At 49.9% G+C, this 26145-nt stretch overlaps 1 protein-coding gene across 2 annotated transcripts in view; it reads left to right on the forward strand.

Annotated features, from left to right (window-relative positions):
- Positions 9733 to 26145, forward strand: part of ABCG1 (ATP binding cassette subfamily G member 1) — a 65102-nt gene continuing 48689 nt past the window's right edge. For both annotated transcript variants that reach the window (XM_018051686.1, XM_018051689.1), the window contains exons 1-2: positions 9733 to 10004; positions 16772 to 17006. In XM_018051686.1, coding sequence (XP_017907175.1) covers positions 9963 to 10004; positions 16772 to 17006 — 277 coding nt within the window. In that variant the 5' untranslated portion in view covers positions 9733 to 9962. The remainder of the gene's footprint in view (positions 10005 to 16771; positions 17007 to 26145) is intronic.

Genomic DNA, 26145 nt, shown 5'->3' on the forward strand with positions numbered 1-26145 from the left:
AAAATGTATTGCTGAATTCTATTTGTTAACATTCTGTTAAGGATTTTTGCATCTGTATTCATGAGGGATATTGGTCTGCAGTATCCTTTTTTTCATGCTATCATTACCTGGTGCCAGGATAACACTAGCAAATTAAATGAATTGGGAAGTATTCCTTTATAAACCATCTGTACCCAAAGAATTCTTTATTTGGTGTTTTAAAATTTTGAATCTAGTTTCTTTAATAGCTGTTGTTAGTCGTTAAGTCTTGTCCGAGCCTTTTGCAACCCTGTGGGTGCAATTCTGTTCTGTGTGGTCAGTCATTTGGTTCTGTCCGCCTCTTTGCCACCCTGTCGACTATAGCCCACCAGGTTCCCCTATCCATGGGACTTTTCAGGTAAGAATACTAGCGTGGATTGTCATGTCCTTCTCCAAAGGATCCTCTTGATCCAGGGTTCCAACCCATCTCTCCTGAACTGGCAGGCAGATTCTTTACCACTGAGCCTCCAGGGAAGCTCTCTTAATATTTATAGGGCTACTCAAATAACCTATTTTACATTCAGTGAATTGTAGTTTTTTGAGGAATTGGCCTGCTTCATCTAAGTTGTGAAAATTGTGTGTTTAGAGCTATTTGTACTGTTCCCCTATTGTCCTTTGGATATTTGCAGGATCTGTAATGGTATCCCTGCTCCATCTTGAATATTGGTAATCTGTCTTCTCTCTCTCTCTCTCTTTTTTTCCCTTTACCAGTCTTGTTAGAGTTTTGTCGATTTCATTGATCACTTCTAAGAATCAGCTTTGTGTTTCATTGATTTTCTTTAATGTTCTTCTATTTTTAATTTGATTGATTTCTGCTCTTATGTTTACTGTTTTCTTTTGACTTATTTAGCTCTTCTTCTACATTTCTGAGGTGGGACGTTATATTATTGATTTGAAAAGTTTCATCTGGGTCAGAGAACACACTCTGTATAATTTCAATTCTTTTAAATTTGTTGAGGTTTGCCTGATGGCCCAGGATAGAATCTGTCTTGGTCTATGTTCTATGAACATTTGGAAAGAATGTGTAGTCTCCTGATGTCTGGTGGGGTGTTCTATAAATATTGATTGGATTTCATAGGCCAGTGGTGTTGCTGAGAACATAGATATACTTGTTGATTTTCTAATTGTTCTAGCAATTGAGGAGAGACAGAGAGAGGTGCAGATGTGTCCAACTGTAACTGTGGGTTTATCTCTTCTCTTTTCAGCTCTATCAGTTCTTGCTTCACAAACTTTATAGCTCTTCTATTTGGTTCATACATACTTAGAATTGCTATGCTTTCATGCTGGATTGGCCCATTTATGATCATGGCAATACAATGTTCCCTCGCCTTCTTAAAATAACTTAGTTAATTTATTCATTTTTGATTGCTTTCAGCCTTTGTTGCTGGCGGGCGCTCTCTAGTTGTGGCGAGCTGGGGCTCTCCTGCTTGCTGTGCGTGGGATTCTTGCTGCAGTGTTGCTGGCAGGCTCTCTAGTTGTGGCGAGCTGGGGCTCTCCTGCTTGCTGTGCGTGGGATTCTTGCTGCAGTGTTGCTGGCAGGCTCTCTAGTTGTGGTGAGCTGGGGCTCTCCTGCTTGCTGTGCATGGGATTCTTGCTGCAATGTTGCTGGTGGGCTCTCTAGTTGTGGTGAGCTGGGGCTACTCCTGCTTGCTGTGCGGGGGATTCTTGCTGCAGCAGCTTCTCTTGTTTCAGAGCATGGGCTCCAGGCTGGGGGCTTCAGTAGCTGTGGTGTGTGTTCTTAGTTGCTCTGTGGCGTATGGAGTCTCCTTGGACCAGGGGTTGAACCAGTGTCCTCTGCATTGGCAGGGGATTCTTAGCCACTGAAAGTGTGAGTTGCTTAGTTGTGTCTGACTCTTTGCGACCCCGTGGACTGTAGCCCGACAGGCACTTCTGTCTAGGGGATTCTCTAGGCAAGAATACTGGAGTGAGTAGCCATTCCCTTCTCCAGGGGATCTTTCAGAGCCAGGGATCAAACTCGTGTCTCCCGCATTACAGGCAGATTCTTAACCATCTGAGCCAGCAGTGAAGTCCATAGTGGCTCTTAATTTTTGTACAGCTTATTTTCTTTGTGTTGCGCTTCCCTGGTGGCTCAGCAATAAAGAATCTGCCTGCGTTGCAGGATGTGCAGGTTTGATCCCTGTGTTGGGAAGATCCCCTGGAGTAAGGCATGCTATCGCGTTCCAGAATTCTTGCCTAGAGAATCCCATGGATAGAGGAGCCTGGTGGGCTACAGTCCATAGGGTTGCACAGGGTTGAACGTGACTAAAGCAACTTATCATACATGTACATTTTGTCTGCGTTGTTCAAATTGGATGATTTTTATAGTTCTATTTCATTAATTCTTTCCTTTTCCCCTTTATTCTGCTGTTGAGCCTGTCCACTGACTATTTCACTTTGGTTATTGCATTTTTTTTGTTGTTTTACACTTTCCATTTTATTATTCTTTACATCTTCTATTTCTCTGCTGAGAGTTTCTATTTTTCAATTTGTTTCAAGCATGTTCCCAAATGCTCACTAAAGCAATTTTATGATGGCTGCTTTTGTATCTTCGTTGGGTAATTGTAACTTTTTTTTTTCATCTTGGTTTTGACATCTATTGATTGGCCTTTTTTCGCATTTAAAATTTGCTTCTCTTGATTCTTGGATGATGAATGATTTTTTATGGAAACCTAGATATTTTCAATGTAATGTTACAAGATGCTAGAGCTTATTTAAGCCTTCTGTTTTAGCTGACTTCTTTTGACATCACTAGGCAGGGAAGGGAAGAGGAGCACTACCTCATTACTGCCTGCGAGGGTAGAATTCTAGGTTCTCTGCTCACTCTTTGTAGACATCCAAGGGAGGGATTTCTTGTTACTGCTGGGAAGGACTGGAATCCTGACTCTCCACTGGCCACTACCCATGCCTCCCTGGCTGGGACAGGGGAACTTCATTACTGCTCCCCACACACTTTCCACTGGCATCATGGTTTGGATCGTGTTCTTACCACTGATTGGTGCTGTGAGGGCTCATTCCACTGTGTCTCCTCTGCCACCACTGCAGCAAGGAAGGGAAGGAAGCGAGTGGGTCCCAGACTCCCTGTCTGGCCTTCTCTGATACAGTTTTGATGGAGGATGAAGCAGGTTTTGGTGCTTCATGACAGCCTGGGGAGAGTGAAAATCTAGGCTCCACTCTTATCTTTGCTGGTGTGGGTAGTGTTCGGAGTTGACTGCATGGTATTTGTCAGGAACAGAGCCGTAATTGTCTACAAATTTTCCATCCTGCTAGGTGGCTCTCTTTCCATTCCCGTGGCTAGAGTGAGTAGTCTTTTGTGGGACCTTTTTCGTTTGTGCCAATTGCCATTTCTGGTTTGTTGGTTTCTTCAGCAGAGCATCTGGGATCCAGGCAGTGAAAGAAAGCTCAGAGACCTCACCACCATGTGTTACCTTGGGTCCCCAGGTCCTGGCCACCCTGTCTTGTCCGCTCCACCTTCCAGAGTCTCCTCATGTCTGTTTTGTATTATGTCCAGAGTTTTTAGTTGTACTGGGGGGACGAATAGAGAAAAGCATGTCTATTCCATCTCCCCTCTAGTCTACCTGTGATTTTTAAAAGACTGCACTTAGACTTGTAGCTAGTTCTCTCCCATTTAGAAATAGGTTTGACATATCCTCAACAAATGTTCCGTTATAGTTGTTCAGTCGCTCAGTAGTTTCAGACTCTTTGCGATCCCATGGACTGCAGCACGCCAGGTTTCCCTGTCCTTCATTGTCTCCTGGAGTTTGTTCAAATTCATCTCCACTGAGTCAGTGATGCTATCTAACCATCTCATCCTCTCCCATCCCCTTCTCCTCTTGCCTTCAATATTTCCCAGCATTGGGGACTTTTCCAATGAGTCGACTCTGCATCAAATGCTTGGCAGCTGTAAAAAAGTGGAAAAGGTGCTCATCGAGAGTGAGGAGAGCTGGGTTCTTGCCTCGGCATCTTGGCCCCAGGCAGGTTTCAAACCTCGTGCAGCCTCCATCCCCTTCTTTACTGCAGCAGGAAATAATTTGCTGAGATAATCTCTGACACTAATTTCCTTGCTGGAGATTTGCCCCCTTCCTTTCCTCTAAAAAGTAGCCAAGATTTTTTTTTTTAATTAGATTGATTCTCTCTTACCTTGGGGACTTTTGAGTTGCAAGGCTCTGCCCTGAAAGTTTCCAAGTGTACAGAAGATAATCTCCCTAACCAGACTTCTGTTTTCAAAAGCCAGGGCTCAGCAAAGTGACAGTCAGGTCTTCCCGGAGGGGAAGGGATAGAGCTGAGTTTCCAGAGGGGAGAGGCAGGAGGTGGAGGAAACATTTCCCAGGCCTGGGGAGGGGAAAAGTGGGTGGGCGGATCCCAGGAGAGCTCAGGTGTCTCCAGGAAGCATGAGGACATCTGCTGGGTGGCCTGGGTGCTGAGCACAGTGGACTGGAGCTATGGTCTTCGGAGCCATGGAAAGTTACTGTGTTCCAGCGGGCCTGACTTGTCCTGCTCCTGGGGCTTGGGACTCAAATGCACACATGTTCCTGTGATGGCACCTGTGCTCTGACCCTGCAGGGCTGTTCTGAGCATCTCAGAGGGTAACGCATGTCACAGCACTTTTCAAGCCATTAGATGGAATGATCTGGTGGCTCTGGGTGGGGGTTGTCTTGAGTACATGGAGTTGGGGAGGGCAGTTCCCCAGAGGAAAAGTGGGTGCCCGTGGCCTGGGGGGTTCCATCTACTCCCCAGCTCGCATCTTTTATGGGGGGACATGCTTCTATGTCTGTGGGGGAAGGAGGCCTCCAGTCGTTTTCTGATGTCTGCCTCTGAGACTTCTCTCCTAATTTTCAGCTTTGAAGGTCATCTCATTGCCAGATGCTATTTCCTCTTTCTTCATTTGTAGAAATAGCTGGTCTCCTGTATCTTTCCCACCATTCTGTGTTCCACATTAATGAGAGAAAACAAATAATCTGCTTGCAATGGTTAACTTGCCTCTTGCTAACTTAGCTTATAAAATACTTACCTGCCTTTTTCCTTCTCTCATTCACTCACCTCCACCTTCCCTCTTACCATCTGGGCTCTTTTTCTCCCTCCCTCCACCTGCACCGCACTCTCAGTGGTGACCTGGCCCCTGCTCTCACCTCTGGCAGGCTGGGGATGGCAGGGCCCCTCTCTGGAGCTGGGCTGATGCTCACATGTGATGGGGGAGGGCATCTGGATCAAGATGCTGGGGAAGTTAGACTGTTGTTGTTTAGTCATGTCCAACTCTTTGTGACCCCATGAACTGTAGCCCACCAGGCTCCTTTGTCCATGGGATTCTCCAGACAAGAATATTGGAGTGGGTTGCCATTTCTTTCTCCAGGGGATCTTCCTGGCCCAGGGATGGAACCCATATCTCCTGCGTTGGCAGGTGGATTCTTTACCACTGAGCCACTGGGAACCCCGGGGGAGTCAAGAGGGCTAGTAAAATAGGAATCAAACAAACCATAGAGAGAAAACAATGTTTCTTAAAAGTACAGCAATTACAGGGTCCCCATTTGGTGTGTGGCTTAGCCTGTCATCCTCCCAGGCAGCCTCTGTCTGTGTGTCTGTCTGCTCATCTGCTCCCCTTTCCACCCTTTCCATCAAAGGCTAAGACTCCTATTCTTCCCACTCAAGGCTCTTTCTCTCTCCCCCTTTCCACTTCCTTCTTCCCTGTCTTCCTTCCTCCCTCTCACCTCTTCTCGCTGTCTCTTTCTCTCTTTCTCTTCCTTTTTAAAAGTGGAAGCAACGGCGGTAATGTGAACTGAAGCAGAAGGGGTCCGATGACTCTGCCAACATGAGTGGAAGGACCACAGAGGCCAAGAGGCCAAGAGGCCAGCGGCCATGACCTGAAAGCAGGTCTCCAGCCCAGCCAAGGGCAAGCCTCCCCTTGGGATGCCTCCAGTGACCAATACCTGCAATATTGTGGGCCTGGGGGTACTACAGGGCAGGGCTCCCCAGACCATCCCTGCCTCCCAAAGGCCCCACCCACTATGTCTCCCATCCCCGCCAGTCTGGGGAAGGGGCAAGCCCCACCCTTCCTATTGGTTGTTGAGGCACCAGATTCTGCTTTTATTTGTCTGATAACTTTACCTTCAGAGTCAGAGGTTGGGTTGTAAAGAGTAAGCAAGCAAACACCTTCCTACACCACACCTTCAAAGTCAAGCTCGGTTGAGGCTTTGGGGAAAGAAATCCCATAAGCTCTCACATTGCTGCAGAGCAGGTGTCAACATGATGAGAGGAGCTAAGGAGGTGGGGGTCAGCCTTCTGTCATAGGTTTTTTTTGTTTGTTTTACTCCAGTCGATAGTGGTGGTGGTGGTAATTTAGTTGCTCAGTCGTGTTCAACCTTGTAACTCCATGGACTGTAGCCCTCCAGGTTGCACTGTCCATGGGATTTCCCAGGCAAGAATTCTGGAGTGGGGTGTCATTTCCTTCTCCAGTGGATCTTCCTGACCCAGGGATCAAACCCACATCCCCTGCATTGCAGGCAGATTCATTACCACTGTGCCACCAGGAAAGCCCGTCTGGGCAATGGTGGGCACCACATGGGGGAGAAGCCCACCTGGTGGAACACTGCCAGGCATGCACATCTCCACTCTGGGCACTTCATGCACACTGGGAACACCCAGCATGGGGGATCCAGAGGGACTGGAGGTGGGAGGTATTGACTGAATAGCTCATGAGCTTGGACACTGCTCCTGGGGCTGATGATCCATGAGTGGGTGGATATTCCTGCCAGCATGGGGCTTACATTCTTGAGCAGTGTGGTGGACAAGAAACACAATCGATAGTGAATTAATTAGGTGATGCACGGATTACAAGGGGTCATAGCATCAGGGATGACAGGGTTTGCGAGGGGGTGCGACTGCAGATATATATATATATATATATATAGTCTCCAGGGTGGGACACCTGCAGGACTGATTCCGAAAGGGCGGGGCCAAGAGAGACCTGAGGCCTGAGAGGCACCAGTGTGCTTCTGGAAGGGTGTCCCTTAAACTACACAATAAGAGTCCCTCTAACCTAGGCAAATCAGTTCAGTCCATATTTACAAAATACGTTAATCTCACAGAGCAGGTATAAAACATACCAAATTTAGATCCCTGGGTTGGGAAGATCCCCTGGAGGAGGGCATGGAAACCTACTCCATTATGAGGAGGGCATGGCAACCCACTCCAGTATTCTTGCCTGGAAAATCACATGGACAGAGGAGCCTGATGGGCTACAGTCCATGGGGTTGCAAAGACTGAGTGACTAAGCACAGCACATACATTCATCATTAATATATGTACCCAGGTTGCTTCTCCAGGGCAAGATATTCTCAGGTCCATGCCCTGAGCCATGAACCACCTGAGATCTCCTGTCTCCTGAAACTACAACTCAGCGCTGTCACAGATGATAATTAACCCGAGCTCCTTTGTTCTTTCCCTTTAAAAAATCCCAAAATCAAAGAGCCGGTGGAAGTGAATCTGAGGCTTGTCTCCCCGTTCCTGGCTTGGTGCCCTGCATTTAAGGCTACACTTTCCTGCCTCACATTCCAGTGTCAGTAGCTTGGCTTGGCTGCATGATGGAAAAGTGGAGCTGATCTGGTTTTGGCCACAGTGATGTGATGCAGGCTTGTTACTGGGAGGGCCATGTGGTGACAGCCTCCCATAGTGGAAAGCCAGCAGACAGAAAGCAGAGCCGTGGACAGAGGTTTGGGATCAAGATCTGAAGCCTGAAACCAGTGCACCCTGAGTCTTCCTGTTACCTAAGACAGTGAAGTACCTTGAGCCAGTTGGAGAGGGTATTCTGTCACTTACAACCAAAGAAGTCCCGATAGCCACGTCACAGATCTGACCGACCTTATTCACCATTTGCTTATTCCCAGGTTTGGCACAAGAAGGATAATATTAGTGAGGGTTAGAATTGCTGGCTATGTGTCCATGAGCAGTGGAGCACACAGTATCTCCCACGTGGCTGAGATGATTGTTATCCCCATGTACAGATGCGTAAGCGGAGCTCTCCATGGCCTGTAACGGAAAAGCAAGCAAGGACCCACTTTACCACTGTCTTCCCTCTCTGGCTTCATCCTCAGGCTCCACATGTCTCCCTGCCCATTCCCAGGAGCTTGGCGAGCAGAGCCTTACACTTCCAGTACCTGACCAATCACTGGCCGAATCAGCTGGTGTAGAGCTGGGGGCAGGGGAAGTTCCAGAAGGATGTTCTGAGCACATGCCCAGCAGTGAGGAGAGTGGGTCTCAGGCAGAGAATACATGCCAGGGCAGCAGGACCACACTGTCACTTGTCCTGGCTGCACAGCACGGTCCAATCGATTCTCATGGAGAGTTCCTCCACGGTCACGTTCTGTTGTGTCTTTCGCCCCTGTTTTGTGTTCCATTTGGCCCTGGGGCAAGTGGTGGGCTTCAGAGCTGCCCACAAATCCCAGGTCTCAGAGATGAGGCACCTCCATCCCTGCCTTTGGGTCTCAGTTCTCATAGACAGGCTTGTGAATCTGAAACCTCTTTCCAGAACATTTGGAGTTCATTGGCCTCCCTGCTCAGCAGGTTCAAGGCACCACACAGCCTGGTGGGCTCGGCATGTAGAGAACCAGTGGCACCTAGAGATACAGCAGTCAGATTTCTTAACAACAGAATAGAGGCGATGCGTGAACTATTCAAGTGAACTGTGCAGACAAAAGCAGGGCCCTCTCGCCCTTGAACTCATGCTTTACACTGCCTTTCCCTCCATCCTTTGATTCGAGGGTCATGAGACCTCAGGTGTGAAGCCCCCCTGCCTGGCATGAAAAGCCGTGCTCCCTCTCCCCGTGAGAAAAGCAGGGGCTTCACCAACCCGAGGAAAAGTGGGGAGGGGTGACCCAGGTGTGCTGGAGGTGAGAAGGGATGCATTCCTACCTGTGGTCCCCACATGCAAACCACTGAATAAAAGTATTAGCCTCTGAGATTGGGAGTAAGAAATGTCTTATCACCATGGTTACCAGGAAATGGTTCCACTTACATATAATAAGGGTCTTAGCAGGCCATCTGATACTCCCATCTGGGGCCACATGAGAGGGTGTCTGATGTGTCTTTCCTTATGCAGTTACATGAACACAGCTGTGGGCCAGGTACTGGGAACACTAAATTTAAAATTTAAAAAAAATGTTTTTGGTTTTTTGTTAAGATGGGAGTTGGGAAGCTGGGGGAGGACAGAGGCCTGGGCATCTTCACCTAGCACCCTTTTGTTACCCAAGCCTTACCTCTGTGTCTGGCACCCAGCAATGTTGGGTGAATGAGTGAATGTGCTGCCTCAGTATGCAAGGACGGGTGTCCCAGATACAGAGCTGTAATGCGGGGCGGGTATTGGAGCGGCCGTCTCCTCTTTAGTTCTCACGCTCCTACCTGGCAGAGAGGTGCCCAACAACAGAAAAAAAGAGAGAGAGAGAGAGAAGTTCCTTTACCCTTCCACTCTCCCTCCCAAAACGAACTCCGCAACCCCCCTCCCGGCACAGCACTACAGGCTGAGAGGTGGCAGTCCTGAAGGGGACCCCCAGCTGACAGTCGGGGGCCCAGGGTCCCTGGCCTAGCCCTCGTGAGTTTTGGAACTCGAAGACTCGAGGTCCAGGGAGGACCCTCGGCACCTGCTGGGCCAGCGGCTCGGACTGCCAGTGGAGCTGGGACGCGGAGAACTGGGCCAGCCGCGCCCCCGCAGAAGCAAAACAAGAGCACGCGCACCTGTCGGTTCCGCTCCACCCTCGCGAGCCGGCCAATCGCTGGTAGAGGGCGGGGCCGGAGTGGGCGAGTCGTGGGCGGGGCCGGGGCCCCAGAGCCCTTAGAGCTGGAGCCCGAGCCCGAGCCCGCTCGGCGCTCAGCAGCCGAGCCGGTGCGAGCGCAGCCTCGTGCCCGCCGCCGGTCCCCGCCGCCCGCAGCCGTGTCCCCGCCGCCGCCGCCCCCGGGGCATGGCCTGTCTGATGGCCACTTTCTCGGTTGGCACCGCCATGGTGAGTGAGCGCATCCTTTGCCCCCGGCGCTGGGTTCTGTTCTCCGGGAGAATAAGAAACGCACAAAGACCCGCACCCTGACATCTGCCCGTGAGCCCCGGGGGAGGCGCCCGACTCACATCGCCCCCCGACCTGGCCACCTGACGCCTCGGGATGCTGCTTGCAGCCGAGGACGCGGGGAAGGCGGAGGGCCAGGGGACGGAGGAAGGGAAGGAGGAGGTCCCACAACTAGACAGATGGCCGTGACCTCGTCAGCCTCAGAGTGCTCGGCCTGGGAACCCATGGCATACTGGGGCGGGGCGGCAGCCTGGGTCAGAGGGAAACGGGGGTCCCATGCCTCTGCCCGCGCGCGTGGCGGGAGCCTGAGGATCCGGCGCTTCTTGCGCTGCTCTCCGGAGCGCCGGCACTGTCTAGGGGAACAAAAGAGAGAGGTGGTCGAGAGCCTGGGCTGCCCCTTCGCCCCCGGGGACAGCCTCTCCCGGACCTGCTCAGGAGGGGGCGGCGGACGGAGTTAGGGGGAGGCAAGTGAGGGACTAGCCTGGGTCACATTTCTCTACCTATGGGGTGGGGACAAAGGCGCTCATCTCACTCTTCCCAAGGGTGCCAGCTCCGTAGGGGGACCACCGGGTGCAGGCGAATTCTTTGCTAGACACTTACAGTAAGTGCTGTTTCTATAGGTGGTCAGGAGTCTCCTCTTGCCCCTTTAAAACAGCTCCATAAACTCACATTAGAAAAAAAGCAAAACAAAAGTCTCACCCATCCCAGGGCCTTTCATTTCTATGCCCAGCACACCAGCAGTGCAGTGAGGTACTTCTGGACTGATTTCAGGTCATCTAAAGTACAGATAGAATAAAGTATTCCGTATTCCAAGCCAAATCGCCTCCCCCCCCACCAACCGCCCCCCCCACCCCACCATGCATCCCTCTTCTGTCCTTTGTCTGTGTGTTTACTATCCTGCTAGTCACTTCCCATGAGCTGTAACCCCACCGTGCACAGCACGCACGGGTTTCTTCCCCATCCTTTGCCTTTATTTCATTTTTAGCATCCTGTATTTGAAGTCAGCAGGGCTCCGCAGGATTTGACCGACAGTTACCTCTTGCCTTGAGCGAAAGAAAAAAAAATCGTAGCCGGGTTTCTGCGCATGCTCTGCTCTGACAACTGCATCCTATGATTCCAAACAGGTTACTGTAGAACATATCCAGCCTCGCCAGCTCATTATATAATGATTTTGTGTAAACCGAGAGAATGGGGCCGCGGACACATTGAGGAGGTTGGCAGAGCAGGAAAGAGCCAGGGACAGGGGGATCCACATGCCGGGTCCCATCTCTGGAAGGTCTCTGCCTTTATGACCTAGCTTCTTATATATGAGAGGGATACCCAAATGAAAAAGGCAGCCCCCTCATGACGTTTGCTTTTATCTGGTTGAATGTTTGGGTAACACTTGACTATTTTTCATTTTGCACGTGTTCATTTCTTTGGGATTCCAGAATGAAGGTGGCAATGGAAAATGAAGGAGATTATTGTTGTTAGTTGTGGGTAAAGAAAGTTTCAGGTCTTGGAGGTGCCTGGTAACTAACTCTTGAAGCCCTTTCAAAGCTGCAAAAGTGGTTTATACATGTGGGACAATAGTGAATCAGCATGTTTTAAGGTAGAGATGTTTTTGCCAAGATTTCCTGAATGTTACCTTACGGTTTGATGCAGCACCAGAACTTAGATGTTTCTTTCACATGAGGCTGAGCTCACTTTTTTCAGCGAATGTTGTTTTGCGTGAAAATCATTCTCCCTGAAAACGTTGTCCTTTTTTACATTTAAAATTTCGACCCAAGTCATAAGCAGAACCCTAGAGACATTCCTAGGGCCCTAAACTTTCCTCTAGGGTCCAGCCCAGGGCTGACTGCCAGGTGTGAGTCTAGAGAAGGTGCCTTGGAGGATGGGAAAACCACCCACCCGTGTTCACAAGTCCCTGAGCTGGGCTGGGTGGGGCGGGCAGGGCTTCCAATGGGATTGGCATTGGGGGCTGTTGGAAGCCAGGTTTTGGAGACGATGAGGTTGGCACTCTGAATGACCGTATCAGTGACACCTACCCTTTGCTTAATTAAGGGTTTGACACGGGTTCTTTTCCCTTAGGCAGTGCTCTTGAGGGTGCTGGACCTAGTTTTCCCTTTTTTTGTGCTCAAGGTTCCAGTGTGTGTGTTTGGGGGGGGGGCCTGCCCTCCAAATGCAGGGTCCACTCATCAAGGTGGACACTGTAGCTGCAGCAGGGAGAGAAGTGGGAGAGACTGTATGCCAATGCCTGGAGCCTGTGAGTTCCTCTTTCCTTTCCTTCCCAAGATGCTGTGAAAAGATACTGCAAAGTTTCTATCTCCAACTGGGCTTCCCTGAGTAGAGAGTGAACCAGCGTCACTATGGTCCGGGGTGGGGGCAGGGCTTGCCGACTGTTAGAGACCCTCTCTAGCTAAATAGGTATCTAGATATGCAAGGAAATCAGTGGCCCAGAAAAAATTCGTACCAACAGCAAGCAAAAACAGTCCAAATGGGTCTCCTTGCCACTCAACACCTGTGAATGGACTTGCTGTTATTTACCGTTTATTATGCAGCACAAATTGTGTGGAGGGAGAGGGCAAAGACAATGCTTTGGTAAGACAGGGAAACATACAATGAAAGGGAACAAATAGGGAGGGAAGATATATTTGTTTCATTTTTAATGAGCTCCGGAGGCTAAGGACAAGCTAGCTATAACCTACATCCTCGGCAGCTCTCATCTGAGGGTGTGTTTGAAGAGAGCTGGTCTATTTTGGAGTGACAGCCACTACCTCCCATCAGACAGGATTGTAGGATTTTATTAATTGGACACACGTTGGAAAGACGGGTGATGGTATGCACTGCTTTGGTTGCTTTGGAAGGTGGGCTTGTACGGTTTCCCTACTCTTGTGGCTTTGCCTGCGATGAACAGGGGCTGGGATGGCCTAGGGACTACTGCAATTTGCCTATGGAAAGCCAAGCAATATTCCGGCGTGATTAGGGACGCTGCCTGTGGGAGCACCCTGCAGGAGCTGGCCCCCAGCTCGGCCTCTCCTTAGCCCTGTGGCCTCAGGCTCTGTGAAGTGGAGTGGAAAAGGGTATACCCCCTGTCGAGATGTGGAGACAGAAGGGGAGTAATCTATGCAGCCTGGAGTGTAATTGGGCACATTGTCATGCATTACTGAATGAATAGTCGCTATTGTTCATAATCGTTTACCTACCACGCCGGAGGCATAATAATTCAAAACTTTATATAAGAAATACGGGCCTCTGGCTTCTCTCTTTCAGTACCAAATCAGTTTACTCACCCAGCTTTGTCCCACCGGTCTGTCCGTCTGTCTCCCTCCACACTATCCCCAGCTAGTGGAGGTCACTCACTTCCACCACCCTCCTGCCACCTAGGCTCCCGCACCTTGCGGAGCTACTCGGCTACTGGCTACTTCCTCCTTGACATCCCTCTGCGGCCCCACAGAGACTTCCAGATAGAATGCAAATCCCTTAACAAGCTTGGCAAGCCCTCCACCCTGTGGACCCGGTGAGCCTCTCTAGTCCCATCTTGTTCCAGAAGCGCTTTCCCCCACCCCACATCAGCTCTCCAGCCCCCGAATTTCTGGTCTCCAGGTGCTCCGCCCTCTCCTGCTGCCCAGCCTTTGCACCTGCTGTTCCCTCGCAGGGAACGTCATGAAGCAGCACCTCTCCTCCACCTCCCCTTGCTAAGCCCAGCTCAGTTTATTTCCTCAGAAGCACCGTGTGTCCCACACCCCCAGGCCCGCGCTGCATTGGGTGACCCCTGCGGGTCCCAGTAGCGTCTTCCTTCTAGTCCTGGCCCCTTCGTATTGAAATTCTTTGGGGCCCAGTCTTGGCCCTGAGCATGTCTGGCTGGCTGGCTGCAGATCCCCAGGGCTTTATCTGGGCTAAGAGTGAGGAAGGGAGGGAGTAGATAAGTCTAGAGGGGAAGTCAGGCCCTCGCCATGCTCCAGGTGGGCATCTGCTCCAGTTGGGAGGAGGGTGGAGTAATGGCTGCTCATCCCCGTGCTGTGTGGGCTTCATCAGCACTGCGAGACCCGACGTGTCCCTGGGCTTCCTCAGGATGGTCCACCTCGGCAGGAGGGGGAAGGCAGCCACGCTCTGCAGAGGGGATGCTGGAAACTCCCCGTCCCTAACTGAACACAAAACGATTGGCCACCCAGACTTTAGAGCCTCAGGACGCCACGCAGACATCTCATCTTTTAAGGTGGGGGGTGAGGACGGACTTTGGGGACCAGGCCTGGAGCTAACTGCCCTGCCCATTGGTCTCTCCACTACCCCATGCGTGCATGCATGCTCAGTCGCGTGGGACCTTTTGCGACAGTGGACTGTAGCCCGCTAGGCTCCTCTGTCCATGGAATTCTCCAGGCAAGAATTACTGGAGTGGGTTGCCAAACCCTCCTGCAGGGGATCTGCCTGACCCAGGGACAGAACCCCTTTTCCTGCCTCTCCTGCACTGCAGGAGGATTCTTTGATGCTGAGCCCCGCCCCCGGCCCCTAGCCCTTCCGCTACTACCGTACCCACCGCCCCGCCGTTTCCTTCTCCTCCACTACCCAACCCCCGGCCAAAGCCAGGACTGGTGCTTCCAGGACTCTTGTGGAGTCAGACTGGGTTATAACCCGGAGAAAGAAGCTCCTGTTCCCGGAAGGGCAAGACAGGTGGCACAGGAATGGCATTTGGGGCTGCTCTGTGCGCTGGAGTTGAAGGTGAGCGTCGCACTGGCGGGTCAAAGCCAAGCTCGTGCACAACTAGGGCAGGGTCTCTCTTGTTCCTTCAAGGGGTCCCATCACTGAAGGCGCTGGGCCAGCGCGGATGCGGAAGCCCTGCAGCGCCCTCCTGGGCGCAGGAGGGACTCCTCCACAGCCCAGGCTCTGAGGAGGCCCGTTGTCAGGCTGACACAAACCCGATTGTGTGGGGGATGCACGAACCCACTCATGTTTGCGTTTGAAGCACTTCACGTGCTTGGTGCCAGCGGCAAAGCAAGATTAATTTTGTCAAGAGTTTTACTCTGCACTTTAATTTTTATCCACAGAATGTTACAGTCAATGAACTAAGTTCTGATGCAGTTAAGCTTTCCAGAGGTGGGAGATGCCTGGGAGGTGTGTGTGTGTGTGTGTGTGTGTCTTTTTCTTAAACTGCAAAACAACATTTTCAAGCATCGTAAGAACCAGAAACCCCTGTGGTCACATCTCCCCATCCCCTTACTCCTGCTTTAAAGATTTGAAACCTCCAAATCCTCTGATACTGCAGGGGCCCTTAAATCCCATGATGAAAATAATGTCAGCTCATTAAGGATGCGGTCACTGTACACACAAGAGGTCATTCTAATGGGGAGAGGGCTTGTTTTAGTCACTAGAGTTGCTGGGGTTTGTAAGAATGTTTATTGATGGTCCACCCTCTGGTTTTGTTTTAGATTTTTTTATTAGAAACAACAATGATCAAAAAGCCATCAACTTTAAAGAAATACCCCACAAACCTATGGAAAAATAAGTGTGATATTATTCCTGTTTAGAACAGATAGCAGTATGTCAGGGGCTACCCAGCCTTACAGCCATCAGAAGGGCCTGAATTATCAAAGATGGTCATCCAGATCAGACTAGATCAGGCGGACTGCCTTCAACAGTATGGAGGTGTGTCACTGGAGGCCCATGCTTTTGGCATGGGGGAATATTCTCTCTCCACTTAAGAGACAGCTAGAAAAAGCACAGCACATTATTTGTCTACCCCAGGGTTCTTCTGTGTTTTGCATGTGCCTGAAGCATATTGATTTGTTCAGTATTGCCAAGCCATTAGAAAGGATATTCCTTTCTCTGCATAAATACTTTTAGTTCTTGGGTCACCTGTTCAGTGGACTCCCAGTGGAAGCCTGAAAGGCCGATGGAGCTACGTATTAGGTATCCTGGTGATGCAATGGAAGAGGCACCTGTTTTTATGGATGACTCACATTCTGGTGTTCTTGCCTGGGGAATCCCAGGCACGGGGGAACCTGGTGGGCTGCCGTCTATGAGGTCGCACAGAGTCGGACACGAATGAAGCGACTTAGCAGCAGCAGCAGCAGCATATTCTGGGATCCCTTCTGCCCCTCACTTGATCGTAGAGTTCCTTAAAATAGTCTGTGCTTCAGTTTCCTTGTCTGTATCACAGAGAAAAAAATCAAGCTTTCCAACACTTCAGAGCTATTATGAAGATAACAGTGAGAGAGGAGAGTTGTAGGGGGGTTGGAAAATTTATCAGGAAAACACAAAGACCAACTCCCAGGGGTCCAAGCGATACCATTGCTCTAGAAAAACGTGTATGACTTTACACCAGGGAGGTACTGAAGGAGATCATCATAAAGCTCTTTCAGCTGTGCACTTCTAGCAGTCTCATGCATTTTTGTTGGGTTTTTTAACAAGTGGACTGTAAGTAGATGATTTTTTAGGGTGGCTGATGTTTCATTCTTTGAGACAAGTGGTGTATTTATTTTGGTTTTGTGATTAGATGCTATGATTTCTAAATAAGACTGTAGATCGGTTTCATAGTTTAGCTTTAGCATATTTATAGTGGTAGAAGAAGTGAAGGCTGGAGAGAGGGAATTTCTCTAGGGGAGCACCCATCCTGTGCTGCTGAGGGCACGGTGGAGGGTGAGGAGTGTTGATAGATGGACGGTTCTCTCCTTGTGGTCCTTGCCGTGATGTGGCTTACACTCGCTCTCGGCGCTTCTTTCCTGTCTCCTTAGAACGGCTCTTCAGGGATGACAGAGCCCAAGTCAGTGTGCGTCTCGGTGGACGAGGTAGTCTTCGGCAACAGGGACACCATGGAGAAGGAGCTGCTGAACGGACATCTGAAGAAGGAGGACAACAATCTCACAGAAGCCCAGCGCCTCTCCTCCCTGCCTCGGAGAGCGGCAGTGAACATTGAGTTCAAGGACCTCTCCTACTCTGTCCCAGAAGGCCCCTGGTGGAGGAAGAAAGGTAGGCAGCGGAGCAGCTGGGAGCCTTAGGCCGGTGGGCGGAGCCTTCGACGGTGGGCGGAGCCTTGAAGGAATCATCAGGTGGTTTGGGAAAATCTGGGTCTGGAAGGTGGGGGACTGTCTCTTTCCACTCTGGCTCTGCTGTGGCCAATCTCTCTGATTGCTTTATGCCTGATTTTTGGCTTCCCTGGTGGCTCAGACGGTAAAGCGTCTGCCTGCAATGCGGCAGACCCGGGTTCTATTCCTGGGTCGAGAAGATCCCTTGGAGAAGGAAATGGCAATCCACTCCAGCACTCTTGCCTGGAAAAATCCTATGGACAGAGGAGCCTGATAGGCTACAGTCCATGGGGTTGCAAAGAGTCGGACACGACTGAGCGATTTCACTTTCTCACTTTTTTCATGATATGAACAGATCAGATTAGATGACTCAAGAGACATCTTGAGTGTTTTTGTTTTTGTCTTTTTCACTGAAGTGTAGTTGATTTACAATGTTGTGTTGGTTTCAGGTGTACAGAAAAGTGATTCAGTTATATATATATATATATGCATACTTTTATAGCTTCTTTTCCATTAAAGGCTATTGTAAGATATTGAATAGCATTCTCTGGGCTATACAATAGGTCCTTGTTGTTTATCCATTTTATATGTTGTGGTGTGTATCTGTTAACCCCAAACTCCTAATTTATCTCTCCCCTTCTCCCTCTGGTAACCACAAGATTGCTTTCTGTGTCTGTGAGTCACACAGTAGTTCTTTTTTTTTTATTTTTTTATTTTATTTTATTTTTTTTCACACAGTAGTTCTTAAACTCTGATATGATCACAAAGTTTGACCAATGTTCCTGTGTGCTGGCTTCCAGTCTGAACACGGAGGGTTCTCTTTACTGGATGCTGTTAATGTTAGTCTTTCTAGATGGGACTTTTTTAGTTTCGGAGAAAAATGGAAACAGGTGTTTCCTCCCATGCTTGAAGTGTTGAAAAGTAACCAGTGACCTAGGGTAACCTCTCTGGAAACCAGTTGTGTATGTTTATAGGTCTTGAAAGGACTGACTCAGGGGGGTGTTGGTGGGCTAGCTGTAAACACAGAAAAGCTGATGGAGCAGGTGAGACTTCAGAGATCTTGGGAGACGCGCACACACACGAGTTTGCTGCTGCCCTTTTGCTTGTTGTTGGGAATCGGCAACTGATGGTATTTTGAGTTTTCTTTGCAATGGAGATGCTCCTTTGCTAGGTCTGGATTTTCGGAGTTGATGCTTCCCTGGGTTGGTATTTATTTTTCAAGCCTGACTGACTTCTTCCCATGGAATTCACTCCTCATTCACCCCAGCTCTGTGTACCCATCCTGTGTCTATCTTTGGAGGCAAGGGAGGGAGGTGACTGGGAGAGGGCATGTTAGATGTCACCCAGAAATGATGGTCTTTAGTTCCTACTGAACCATTTAAAACAACTGGAAAATCATGAGGAATTTGGAACAAAGTGATTCAGGTACCTTCTAAATGTTTATATTGTTTAAACCTTTTAACTTAATCTAGGCTCTATCCTTCTTTCTTTATGAAGAAGACCCACCAAGACTCACTTTTTTTTTTTTAAACTTTTCATCTTTCTGCCCTCTCTTGCCTTCCCTTTCTTGTTTCCTACTGCCTTGACACGAATCTGTTGAGATGGTTGGTGTGGCACCCCAGAATCCCTTGGAACCGTGGTTTTAAAGCCTTGATTGACAGATCCCTGGGACTTTGGAGCCAAGTTGACTGTGGGATGACTGTGGGTCTGTTACCACAACCAGGAACAGATCCCAAACAAATACTATCAGCAGCTGATAGTATCTGAGTGATCTGAGACATATTTTCAGGGTGTGTCAGCCTGTTTCATTAACAAAGAAATTCTGTGATAGGCTCAGGAGCCTATTTGTTTGAGCCTCTTGAAATTTCAACATAAGTTTCCAGCTTTTTCCTTCTTCACTTAAACCAAGATTTTTATTGAAAAAATGCACTAAGTGACTAGGAGGACATTGTGAGGTTTTGACCTGCTGCATCTCTATAGATAAGTGGTGGCAAACCTGTGGGAGAGTGAACAGGTTTCTGTCCATGTGTTACGTGTGGCCTTGGAAATGTGATCATGATGTTAGCAGTGCTTAGATGGGTATTTTTCAGATGGAGACAACTTGCAATGCAGAAATGCCACCATTTGAAAACGGAGGCAGAATGTTGGCTTGAAATCCAACCTGGCAGGTGTTCACTTGGGGCTCTGGCAGGTGAAGAATATCACTTCCTGGCCAGATGTGTGGCTTGCCCACACTATAGTCTCTACTTGTTAGAACTGGTCACGCTGATTGTCAGCGGAAAATGGCCTCTTAATTAGCAAGGGAGAGGCCACCAAGGTCCATGGCCAGTGGCCTACTAGGAAGCCTTGCCCAGGTGGCTTCCGGGTAGACACTTGCCCTGAAGTAACCTCTGTGTAGGCTCGGGATGGGGGGCTGGGTGGAGGAGTAGGGTGTGGGCCCCAGGGACCTGCCTGTGAGTCAGAGATGGTTAGGGCTGGAGTGGAAGGCAGGCTGATGTGTCTGGGTTGCTGGTTTCTCAAGCAGCGAGGCCTGACTTCTCCATCCGGCTTCCTCCTTGGCCTCTGCAGCACCTCTGTTCGCTTCCTCCGGCCCTGCCCTCCTTCCCTGCACTCCATCATTTCCTTTGTTTTTGGTGCCCCGGTGGTTTATCACTCCCACACGCCCGGAGGCTGGGGGTGTACTTGTCCACCTTCTCACCAAATCAGAGGAAGCAGTATGTGCAGGCTTGCCCCGAGCCTCAGCTTCGGGGATGGCCAGAGGCTGGACGGTGGTTTCAGACTTGGTGGTCCAGCTTGGTGCCCAGGCCACGCCTGGTGCAGGGCCTCGGAGTGCCAGGGTTCCTGTGGCCACAGGGCAGCGGTGCTTTCTCCAGGCTCAGTGCCCACAAGGCCCGCTCTGCTGCTGCTCATCCAGCTGGCCAGCGTCTCCCTTTTCTCTTGGTGGCAGCTTTATATTTGGCGTCACCTCTGTGTGATGTGTGATGCCAGGCGTCATGCCGAGTGCAACTGACGGTTGGGGCAGGAGCTTTTGTGCTTTTTTCTCTCACCATGTTCTGTTTTTCTGTCTGTATTGAGTTGTTTGTTTTTTAAAATTCAACGTTATGTGCCGAGCTCACTATAAGGATCACAGTGGGGCTGAGGAGGGGAGAGGCGTTTCTGAAAGGAAAATGAGAGTTGTGGGTTGAGAGGGTGACGTGTTTCAGGACTGCCTGGTTGTATAGTGAGTGATGAACACAGAAGCCTGAAGGCTGGGGTGGTCACTTAAAGTCAGAGCCAGCACCTCCACTCGCCTTGGATTCCTGTCCATGCTTCTCCCCCTCACACAGACACTAGTCCACTCAAGTAAACTCCAGGAAAGCCTCCCCCGACCCCCATCCCAGAACATGGTGCTATACAATAACTCGACACAGAATGCTGTAGCAAAGTCTGTCACTGGCGTTAGAATATCACAAGCTCCTACACAATTATTTTAAAGAAGATGGAAAAAGGAAGCTTCATATCCCTTAGTGGAAAGGATGTGAGTGACACCATGTTTAAGAAGGCGATGTCAGCACTGGTTCTTGACAATTCTTGAGCTTGATGATTGCCAGGCATTGACTGTGGCCTTTGAGAAAACATCTTGAATTTTCAATTGTAGTTACATTTTCACTATATGATTAATGATGTCTTTAGAGGAAAATGTGGATCGTATAATAGATTCCTAGCAGAGAGCATAATTGTGAAAGGAAGCATTCCCAGGAGAAAAGAGTGCCCCCCGGGGAGGATCTCACTGACTTCTGATACAGTAATGACTTTACCTCAAGGAATTCACTCATGGAGCCAGAGTTGAGGGGACAGATGACTTGGAACAATTTGGACTTTGGTATCATAACATTAACTAGTCGTGTGAACTACTGTGTTGAGGGAAGTAGGGGAACGTCTAGTTTAATTGTCCTCACTCACCCCAGTGTGGCTTAAATTTGAAAGTAGCTTTTGCTTTGTGGAAGCTAGGCACTGCGTTGGTGTTGGTAACATTTAGGACTCCATATATATATATATTTTTTTAATTTTTTTGATTGGAGTATAATTGCTTCACAATGTTGTGTTAATTTCTGCAGTACCAGGAAGTGAATCAGCTATAGCTGCCATCCATGGGGTCACACAGAGTTGGACAGCACTGAAGTGACTTAGCAGCAGCAGCAGCATACATATAATCCCCTCCCTCTTGTATCTCCCCCCCACCCCCACTCATCCCACCCCTCCAGGTTGTCACAGAGCACTGAGCTGAGAGCTTCCTGTGCTAGACAGCAGCTCAGGACCCCTGTTAGGAAGAGAATCCACATCATGAAAGGCTGAGGTGGAGCAGAGGCGATTCTACACGCATACAGCACTCCCTGGCTTTCAGAGCTTGCCCATGAAGTGGAGTAGTGGGTACTCTCGAGTCGTCTGCCTTCCAGGGAGAATGAAGCCATTTCCATTTATAAAATTCAAGCAGCACTTTGGTTTAGGTGACTCAGGGGCCAATTCTGTCCTTTCAATGCAGTGAGTATAGGAGGTTCGGAGACATATCCCAGGTCCCAGGAGCAGGGGAGGTGGGACACGAAAGCATGGGGGCTTCGAGACTAGCCCCAACGAGACACCCAGTAAGCCCCCGGCCCCAGCATGGGCACCTGACAACAGGCCCACCGTGGCATGAGTATGGTTCGCCCCTTTTTACAGAACCACTGAGGGTTGCCTTACTGTTACTTCTGGTTTATTTTCCCTTTAATAGGCCTGCCTGGATGTCAGTCACCTCTGCCTTTCACAGGGACCCATAAAGAGGCTTCCTAATCTCCTGGAGAGGCTTGGCTGTCCTGTCCTCTCCAGAGGGAGGTGAGGCTGGTGTGCCTGACATGCTTTGCACAAACAGGTGACTTGATTCTTAGAAATGAAATTATACCTCCCCAGATTACCTGTGGGTTGAGAACAAAAGTAATCCTAGCTGGGGCTTTAGAGAGTCTTCTTTCCTCTTCCTGAGCCCGGCTGGGGTCTCAACATGCTAATATTCCGATGGAATGGGACAGCACCTCCTACTCTGAAACCAGACCCTCCAGCCTCATCCTTGCCAAATGTCAGGATAGAGTTAAACATTCTGGGCAGCCCCACATCAGATTATCTGTATTGGTTTGCTTCTGAGCCATAAAAATGCATTTGAATGCCCTTCTCAAATTCAAGTTTGCTTTCTCTTAATTTCCACAGCTATTTCACAAGGCCTGCAATGACAGGCTGGCTAAAATGAGTAGAAGGTGCCATTAAAATCCCTTTCAGCAATTCCATTAAGGGGAAGACTGGATTCCATCCCAGCACTGGGTGAATTGATCCAACTGGTGGGGACATGGATGGGGAGGAAGGCCAGTGAAAGGAGGACTGTAGAAATCCCAGAACAGTGAGGGGGCTCTAGGGGGTGGGCTGCCTAGGTGTGAAGGCAGGTTTATGCTCCTCTAGCATGAATGATATTTTAAAAATTAATTTTTATTGGAATATAGTTGCTTTACTATGCTGTATTAGTTTCTACTGCACAGCAAAATGAATTGGCCATACATCAATTACTTTCATCTTCTATGAAACTGTCATGCAAAGGCAAGCTTTCTTTGGGGAGCAAAGAAAAGGCTTCTGATACTCTGCCTTTGTTTTTGAGGCTGTGGCTGGTCTTATGGTGCAGTTTAGCAAACCTAGACCTTGCTTACGAGGACTCCCTGCTTGATGCTGGGGTGTTGACATGGGGAGCCCAATGACCCCAGGTCACCTTGGTGAATGGAGACAGCTGGAGCACTCCTCTGCCCCCTCCAGGGCCAGTTGCCAGGTTCTCTGTGGCTCCCTGGGACAGGCCACTGGCTCAGGCCCTTTTGATGATGAGGTCTTCTGGAATAGTTCTGAATCTCTGCCTTATAGGCTCCGAAAGAGGCTTTGAAAAACTGTAGTGAAAGTGAAGTGAAGTCGCTCAGTTGTGTCCGACTCTTAGCGACCCCATGGACTGCAGCCCACCAAGCCCCTCCATCCATGGGATTTTCCAGGCAAGAGTACTGGAGTGGGGTGCCATTGCCTTGAAAAACTATAGAGGATGGGCCAACTCTCCTGACAGATGGAGGTAGTGTGACTATGTATAAAACCAAAAGAGTTTGCTAGCTTACAGGCAGAACTTGAACATCCAAAGGGTCTAGGCACCCTTTCTGTAGCTCTCTTGGGGCCTGCTGCATGGAGGTCAAACCATCACTAACAGGGACCTGGAATCAGGGGTGCATGATCCCTATGTAGTCTGATCAGGCTCTACAGCCCCCACAGACATAGCACAGGTGACTTTGCTGACACTGGCTTTGAGGTCTCCTCTTCTCCTTCATGTCCATGTCAGGCCACCCCAGTCGCCTTCCAGGTGGCAGGACCCGCTAACACACTGCCATTTTTCTAAAGAGTGTGCCTGGTCTGGAGCCATCTGGTCTCCTCAGTGTGACCTTGCAGGATGGTGCTCTGCTCAGTGGGGGGCTGGTGTCACTGTGTCACTTTTTGAGTACACTCTTGTGACACTCATCTTCGCCTGCTGGGTAGGTACCCTCCTGCCTTCCTTTAACACCCCCAAGTATGCTCATTAAAACTTCATATGCTGGAACTAACATCTTCTTGTATAAACCAGAAGTGAATCCATCAAGGCCAAGATATAACCAAAGGTGACATTCTGCTGAACATGAAACCATTTCTTTTGTATATAAACTGTTAGAATAAAATGTTTAGTAACCACACACCTGCTTGTTTTGAGTTCAGTTCTAGAACCAGCAGAATTGCTTATTTAAGGAACAAAGGCAACCACGTGGGTCAGATGAAAAACATTTGGAAAGACTGACCTGAACAAAACGAGGAGCTTTTAGGATGGCGGTACATCCTCTATAAAACCTTCACTGATAGAGTTCCAAAACCTCTATAGAAAACTTACCTTTGAATAAAGTATCTCTAATATTGGGTGGTTTCGCCCATAATTTGCAAAAAGGCATCAGGAGGCGTTTTCAGAGTCTAGGATGGAGGCGGGTGTGCCTGCCGTGACTTGACCTGACCCACAGCCCTTAGTTTTACTTTTCGTCAGCTGTGTCTGCTGTTAGTCTTCTTTGTGCTTGACTTCAAGACTGCAAGTATGTCCAATGGAGTCCTATATTTAGAGCCTGAATCTTGGAGCTCAAAGGAGCCTGGGAGCTCCCTCCTCTGACCTCTCACCCATGGAGCAATCTTTCTTGCTCCATCCTGACAGCAACCAAGGCCTGGCACCTCCCGGCTTGACCAGGTCCATGTTTGCACAACTCTCATTCTTAGAATTCTGTCTGTGGAGCTGAAATCTCAACTCGAGTAATGTTCATTTGTTGATCCAAGTTCTGCTTTTCGAAACTCTGAAGAAATGTGCATTATCTTGGTCTTGAAATGAGCTCACAAACTGGGAGGAAAAAAGCCTATGTACAAACCAGGTGCCTTAAGCTCCGGGGCTATCTGGAAAGGAGGGAATGAAAAGCATGTGGCTGGTAGAGGAGGTGAAGCTGGAGCCCTGCTCTGGGAGAAGGTAGCGCAGTGGCACTCCTGGGGGCAGGGCAGTGAGCAGGAGCCCCTCCCGGAATGCTGCCGGTGGTGAACTGATAAGGGTGGGGATAAACTGAAAAACAGAACCCGAGTCATTCTGTCTGTTTCTTTTACGGTCATCAGACAAGCTGCTGTGCTCAGACAAAAAGTCCCTCGCCTTGATATCTCCTCTGCCTATCTTGAAAGTGAACCTTTTAGCAGGAGTTTAATGGGATTTCTCAGTTGTTGTTTCTTCCCTCCCACTTTTGGGGGTGAAGTGTTTATTTTTTAAACAAATGCTTTTCTAAACAAATGCTGTTTGCTTTAGCATATTGTCTCTGTTAAGTGCGCATGGGGAAGCCACAGGGCATCATTGTCGGTGTGCACCTAACCAGGAAGAAAAGGAGGCTTAGAAGGAGGCAGATGTCAGATTCAGGCCTAGACCGCGAATCTTACTAACCACCAGCCTCTCCACCAGCTCCGAGCTCCACTGAGAACCCTCCTCCCTCTGTCATTTCACAGGTCCACGCAAGATCGGCTGTTTTTCTCACCTTTCTTTGCCCATGACAAACACAACCACAGACCTGGTGGCAGCAAAGGTGCCACAGAAAGCCTTCCCACCTCCTGGGAAAGAGACCCCCAGAGTTCCTTCATGGGCTGGGCCGGGAGCGGCTGTGTTCACCACCCTAAGGACTCCGTCGATCCTGTGCCCTCCAGGATGGGGTTCTCGGGCCAGCTGTCCTTCACCTTGCCCTTCCTTCCAAGGGCGACCAGACTGGCTTGTCTCCAAGGAGCGAATTCAATGGGGCCAATCCCAACCCCCGCAACCCCTTCTCCCTATTCCACACTTCTCCCCCGGCGCCCTCGCCCAGGGCGGCTCTGGGGAAAGCGAGGCCCTGGCCGGCCCGCCAACAGGGCTCTTGCCCGGCTTTTAAAATGGAGTAAAAACCCTTGTCTTTTCCGCCGGGACGGATGCTGATTCTGCAGGCCTGGGGCCCTGGGTGACGTTTACACTGTCCTTGCCAAGCGGCGGGGACACACCTGCTTTCAGTCATATGGTTGAGGGTCCGGCGGAGGCTGCCTGGTGGTTTTCGTGCACGTCGGGAACCCTATATTCTGAATGGTTGGAAGAGAAGGGCACTGGCCGGCCCCTGAAGCGCGCGCGTAGGTGCGGGCTGGGCAGGGGCAATCCGCTGCGCATGCGCAAAGGCCACCTGCCGCCGCCGCCGCCGCCCGCGCCGGGGTTACTACCGGTCAACGCTCGCGGGTAACCTCGGCGGCGGCGCCGTGCTTGGCTGCCCGCCCGGCGCGGTAGCTAAGCGGTAGCTGTTGCTAAGCGCGAACAGAGGATGCCAAGCTGCTAGGTCCGGATGCTGCGGCCTCTCTGAGCGGACCGGGCCGCCCTCCGCAGACCCTGCCCTGTGCACATCGGATGCCGAGCCTGAGTGCCACACGGCTCCAGACCAAATCCGACGGACACCTGGGCCCAGAAAATGAGAGAACCTTTCTATAGCCTAATTTTACCCTGGAGA

The sequence above is a fragment of the Capra hircus genome, chromosome 1, assembly GCF_001704415.2.
Source record: "Capra hircus breed San Clemente chromosome 1, ASM170441v1, whole genome shotgun sequence".
Taxonomy (NCBI): Eukaryota; Metazoa; Chordata; class Mammalia; order Artiodactyla; family Bovidae; genus Capra; species Capra hircus.